Below are 6631 nucleotides of genomic sequence, written 5' to 3'. Positions count from 1 at the left end.
TTACACCACTGAGCTCCAACTCAGGGATTGAAAAAACTGTTAACTTCCACCACGGTAAAACCTTTAATTAAATTACTTAGACACAAGTCAATCCAGGCAATAGTGATCAATAATTTGAAAAGTACTGATAAAGGGAACTCATAACATAATATATAAAATGGTTAAAACAACAAGAAAAAATATTGGAGACTCGAACCAGGACAAGAGTCCAGCTAAAAGTCCTCCAGAGGGTGAAGCACAAAACAACGAGTTCAACATCCAAACATTAGCTTAAAATATTGCTGTTATTTTATTTTTAGTATTAAGATTATGCTGACTTCATAAATTATTTTTGAAAAATTCTCCTTTTAAAATAATGTTATTTCTTACTGGATAGAGACAGAGAGAAATTGAGAGCAGAGGAGGAGATAGAAAGGGAAAGAAACAGAGAGACACCTGCAGCACTGCTTCACCACTCATGAACTTTCCCCCTGCAGGTGGGGATCAGGGGTTTGAACCTGGGTGCTTGTGCACTGTAATGTGTGTGCTTAACCAGGTACACCACCACCTGGCCACAAAATTTCCTCCTTCTCATGTTTTTGAAGAGTTTGGTATGATTGGCCCTATTGGAGGAACTCACCAATTAAGCTATCAGAACCTGAAATTTTCATTCTAGGGGGAAAATGTTAACTATAAATTTAATTTCCTCTGTTTTATCTCTTATTTTCTCCTTGTCTCTTATTTCTTCTTTCCTTTTATGGAGCTAGAGCCTCCTCTGGGCCTTGTTATCATTCAAATAGACAGGGATATGCAGAGAGGTAGTGGGGGAGAGACTTCACAGCACAGGAGCTTCCTCCATTGCTGTAGCTCCTCCTATGTAGTGTCAGTGTTCAAATCTGCTTGGGTACAGGGGTGAGCTACCTCTCAGCCCTAGAGTCAATAAAGATAGTAGACTTTTATAACTTTAATATTTGATCTCAGAGATATTAAAAAAGTTGTTCAAGATTGCACAGCAGATGAGTTCTAGAGAGAGAATGAGAGGATCAGGCTTCTAGGGTTGACATTCTTGGTAGCCTATCATGCTTTAAAAGACATTTAATGTCTGTAGTTTCCCTACAGAATCACCATGTGGGAGCCTCCAGGACAGAATCAAAGCTGTGTTTCTGAGTTCATCCTGCTTGGCTTCTCCAGTGACCCCACAACCAACAGGATCCTTTTCATTGCCTTCCTCCTTCTCTACCTGAGCTCAGTCCTGGGCAATGGGCTTATAGTCACCTTGATCTGCCTGGACTCACATCTCCACACCCCCATGTACTTCTTCCTCTGTATCCTCTCCCTGCTGGATATGGGCTATGTGTCTACCACCATGCCCCAGATGTTGGTGCATCTCCTTGTTCACTCTCAAACCATCTCCTTTGCTGGGTGTTGGGTACAGATGTATGTGTTTGGTGCTTTTGGTCTGACCGAGTGTATCTTCTTTGTAGTCATGGCTTATGATCGATATGTGGCCATTTGCCACCCACTGCGTTACATGGTCATCCTTAGCTGGGACTTATGCACACAGCTGACGGTAGGAACCTGGACTTGTGGTTTCTTCTTTTCTCTGATCCATACCTTCTTCACCATGAAGCTGCCATACTGTGGGCCCAACATAGTCAACCACTACTTCTGTGAAGGCCCCTCAGTACGGAGCTTGGCTTGCATGGACACCCACTCCATTGAACTGGTGGACCTGGTCATCAGTGTCTTCATGGTTGTTGCCCCACTCTCCCTCATCTTGGCCTCCTACATCCATATTACATTGGCTGTTCTCAAGATCAAGTCTACCAGGGGTCGCTGCAAGGCTTTCTCCACCTGTGCTTCCCACCTGACTGTGGTCACATTCTTTTATGCTCCAGCTACCTACATCTATATGAGGCCCAACTCCAGCTACTCCCCAGAACAAGACAAGCAGATCTCACTCTTTTACAATGTGTTTACTGCTCTGCTCAATCCTGTGGTGTACAGTTTGAGGAACAAGGACATTAAGGGAGCTTTTCTCAAAGTAATGAGATGGGATAGTAAGAATATGTGAACTGGAAGTGAGGATAGTCTGGAGTGGAATGCCCAATGCTAAGGGATTAACTGCAACTATAATAATACTTACCACTTTTATTGTGCATTTTAATCATGATAGAGCATGGGGAATAATATGGAACTTGAAAGCAAGATAACTATCTTGATTAGTTTGTAACATTGTGGTTCTTTGATAAACATCTCCATAATATCAGTGGTTTTCAACACAATGTTCTTTTTTAAATTTTTTATATTTATTTATTTTCCCTTTTGTTGTCCTTGTTTTTTATTGTTGTTGTAGATACTATTTTTGTTGTTATCAATGCTGTCGTTGTTAGATAGGACAAAGAGAAATGGAGAGGGGAGGGGAAGACAGAAAGGGGGAGAGAAAGACACCTGCAGACCTGCTTCACACCTGTGAAGCGACTCCCCTGCAGGTGGGGAGCCGGGGCTCTAACCTGGATCCTTATGCGGGTCCTTGCGCTTTGCACCAACGTGCACTTAACTCACTGCGCTACCATCCTTTTTTTTCATTTTTATTAGTGATTTACAAGATTGTAAGATAATAGGGGTATACTTCCACACCATTCCCACCAAAGTTCTGTGTCCCCTTCCTTCCCCAGCAATAACCACTATATTTTTCTCAAGGTCTTGGAAATAGGTTGACTACTTTTTTTTCTTTCAAGTTCAGAAGTTTCAATTATCTATATTGCATATAGGAATGAAACCATCTGGTATTTATGGAACATTTCATTCTTATACCAATAATTAATAAATAACAAATTATACTGTAGCTCTAAAAACAAACATTGCTCAGATGTTACACGCATATCTTACCTTCTTTTTAAAAAAATATTAGCAATTCAATATTGATTTACAAAATTACATGTCAATAGGGTCATAATTCCATACCATTCCCATAATTCCATACCATTTCCATACTAGAATTCTGAATCCCAAGTCCCTCCACTGCAAACCACCACAGTTCCCCAAAAGTTGCAGATATGGGTTGTCATCTCTGCAACTGTATGTCTACATTTGTATGTAATTTCCCCCTTTTTATTCTTCCAGCTCCAATTCTCTCTTCCCTTCCAAGTCACATATAACCCTACTACTACATCCTAATATATCTCTTGTTTTCATCCTCTCTCCAGGACCTGATGGATTTGGAAGTCAGAGCTCTGTTATATTCTTCCTATCACTCCCCCCACACACTGGAAGTATGGATCAAAGTTGTTTTGGGGATGCAGAAGATAGGAGTTCTGGCTTCTGCAGTTGTTTCTCTGCTGCTTTTAGGCAATGGCAGGTTGATCCATATGTTCAAACTGTTTCTAACTTTCTCTAGTGTGCTAGGACTCTGGAAAGGTGAGGTTCCAGCATACACTGGTGAGGTCATCTTTTACTCACCTCCTTATGGTCTATGCAAGACATATGATCCAGCCTAGTGGGGAAAAAGACAGAAGTCCTTTGACATTATTTGTATATAGCTGTGTCTTATAGAGTAATGCCACCAGTTGCTTCTGTTCTCCCTGGTCTAAGCTTTTAAGAGAGTCAACATTTCAAAGACTCAGTCTATGATCTGTGCATTAAAAAGTTTTGAGATATTCAATCAATTTCCCCTTTCATATTAATTAAATAGTGATTTATATGACTACAAGTTAATAGCAGTGTACATAAACACCATTCCCACCACCAAAAGACTCTGTCCCATCCCATCCTCCCTCCTGCCCCCCAGGTGAAGCTGAACATCTACCCTTACCTTCAACCCAGAGATTTGTACTTTGTTGCCTTACTCCAAACTCAGTCAAATCCTGCTTTGAGTTTCCCTTTCTGTTCTTCTTTCTCAACTTTTTTTTATGAGTGGGATCATCCCATACTTGTCTTTGTCTTTCTAACTTAGGTCACTTAACATAATTCCTTCTAGCTCCATCCAAGATGGGTCAGAGAAGGTGGGTTCATTGTTCTTAATAGCTGCATAGTATTCCGTTGAGTATATATACCATAGCTTTCTCAGCCATTCATCTGTTTTTGGGCACCTGGGTCACTTCCAGACTTTAGCTATTATGAGTTGTGCTGCTGTGAACATAGGTATACACATATCTTTTTGGTTGGGCATTTTGGAGTTCTTGGGGTATATCCCAAGGAGAATTACTGGGTCATATGGAGGGTCCATGTTTAGCCTTGTGAGAGTTCTCCAGACTGCTCTCCACAGAGGTTGGGTCAATTTACATTCTGCATATCATGATCCTAAAGGCTAGAATATTGCAGATGAAGATTTGGGGTCTCCATTTTGGAAAAAGCTAGTAGGTTTATTTTCGGTATATTCCTAGGGGCCCATGACCCTACTAGTTTTTTTGCCTGTGCTTGATATCTAATATGCAGTTGATCTAAGTTATTGTCTGGGGGTGGTGGTGATGTCATTTTTGGGAAAAGGACCAGAAAGCTGGATCAGGGAAGAGAGTAGCTCCCAAATATTGGAAAAGTATCTAAATATTGTTAACTGTGAACCCCATTGATTTGAGCTGGGGTCAGCACAGAAGCCTGTGCAATCTCTGCATCCCTGTAGGTCTGAGATTCCATGGTCATGGCTAGGAACATTCCTGGCTGCGCCAATTTCAGGACCCATCATCCTCAGGTTTTATACAGAGTATGCTATGCTATCCAGTCTCCCTTCGGAGAATGGAACACTCCCCACCTTTGTTGATCCACACTGAGGGCCAGGTCCTATAGGAGCCCACAGAGGGGTCCATTATATTGTTCCATGGAGATGACCAGTGACAATAGTGAAAAGGATCTGTTAGAGGCCTAGGCCCATCGTTTCTGTGTGGGAACACCAGGACTCCCTGACTAGGAATCCTATGAGATAGGAAAGGTCTCACCAGAGTAGTAAAGCTGGTGGGTTGACATTCCATGCCTGATGTCCTTTGATATAGTCTGAAGTGAAACATGCCAAGGTGGTACTGGTTGCATTGATTGGGTTGGAGTCAGCAGTTAGAGTATCAGTTGGTATGAATTGGGAGAAGCATGCAGGAAAGTGAGCCTCACCCTAGAGGTTTCAGGACTGGGAGAAATATCACCATTTTTAATTAGTGTGCTTAACAAGGTGCACCACCACCCAGCCCTAGTAAGCATTTTTAAAACCAATATTTTGAAATATCCCTCTGGTAATCTGATCATCTCTGTTTCCTTAAGATCATTTTCTAGATTTTTTTTTTCATCTGGGTCCATATTCTTCTATTTTCCCACTTTGCCTCATCCTTTGTATTTCTATATTTTAGGCAACACTACTACCTATCTGGTAGGGAAAGCTAAATCTTATTCATGTGATGCCATGTGGAATTCAGTAACACTATGACTCCTGGCTTCCAGAGATAGTAGCTAGAAATATGTACCCTTTGTTGTAGCACCTGCTTTCCTATTATACTGGGATAGCACTGTGGGTAAAGTTGTCAAATGTTAGTCAGTGGTGTATAATAGTGAGTTTGCCCTTCATTCAGGTCTAAGGTAGATCAGTGGATAAAACTGTAACTCTGGTCTTGGCATGTGGTTGCTGCAATTGCTGTGAAAACTGTGCCAAGTTGTCTAAATTTCTTGTGACATTGGGGTTCAATGGGTCAGCAGCAGTTCACAGAGCTGGTAGCAGCCAACTGTGCCAAGTTGTTGGACTAGCTTCGCGAGCGGAGACAGACAACCCAGGACTCATGGCTGGGTAGTACGCAGTATCTCTTTATTCATGCAGAACGCAGCGCAATCTATGGCCAAACTAAGCTAAACTAAACTAAAAACTAAAATAAAATAAAAACACAATCCTATATATAATTGCCAAGTAGGGCGGAAACAAGATGTGACACAGAGAGGGTGGAGTGAAAAGTGACTGGTGCAAATCAGAGTGTACTACAAGAGGGGGCAGAGCAAAAAGACATCATGAACCAGTGGGGATTAAACCAATGCCATGCAGGCATGCTGGTGCTTAGTTATGTAAATAGAATAGTGTTAAGCAGGGGGGATTAAACCAAATGAAACAGAAGAGGTTTTTAGAAGCAGAATTAGAAGCAAACCAACACCAAGTAGACATATCTGCTAGAGTTGTGATATTTAACTTTGCAATAAGTTCACTAGTGCAGGTGTGCTGCATGGCAGGACTACATGAGACAAGTGGGTGTGAAGGTAGCTGTGGGAGTCATCTGGGGTTGGTGAAGAGGTAGTGGGCACAGGGTATAGAGTCTGACCATGGGGCAACAGGCTAGGGAATTAGGTGACGGGCCCACTTGCTAGTTTGGTTGTGCTATAGGAGGTCTACAGAGGGTTTAATGCTTGATGTGGCATCACTTACTTACTAAGAGATAGGTGGTGACTGGCAGGAGCTACATCTGCTTGTCTGCCAGTGATGTAAGCTCTTAATTGCTGTATCCCAGTTTCATCTGTTGGGTAGAGTGATCATCAGATATTTTCTATCAGGAATTAATGTATAGAAAGTAGATTCCAAAATGGGGCCCATCAACAAGGTGGGAGGATGTTACCAAGATGGCATTTACTGGGGACTCCAACCTCAGGGTGATGTCTAAATTTCCTTGCCTGTATGGATGGTGTCTGAATT

General features: G+C 41.9%; 1 protein-coding gene across 1 annotated transcript; it reads left to right on the top strand.

The window, feature by feature from the left end:
- The first annotated feature begins 1105 nt into the window (after positions 1-1105).
- LOC103116261 (olfactory receptor 2A12-like) lies at positions 1106-2053 on the top strand. Its single transcript, XM_007526119.2, has one exon. It carries the CDS (start codon positions 1106-1108, stop codon positions 2051-2053), a length of 948 nt encoding a protein of 315 aa, XP_007526181.1.
- The last annotated feature ends 4578 nt before the right edge of the window (positions 2054-6631 follow it).

Source organism: Erinaceus europaeus, chromosome 13 (genome assembly GCF_950295315.1).
Source record: "Erinaceus europaeus chromosome 13, mEriEur2.1, whole genome shotgun sequence".
Classification (NCBI taxonomy): domain Eukaryota; kingdom Metazoa; phylum Chordata; class Mammalia; order Eulipotyphla; family Erinaceidae; genus Erinaceus; species Erinaceus europaeus.
Note: the sequence above shows the minus strand (reverse complement) of the source record. Positions and strands in the feature narration are given on the sequence as shown.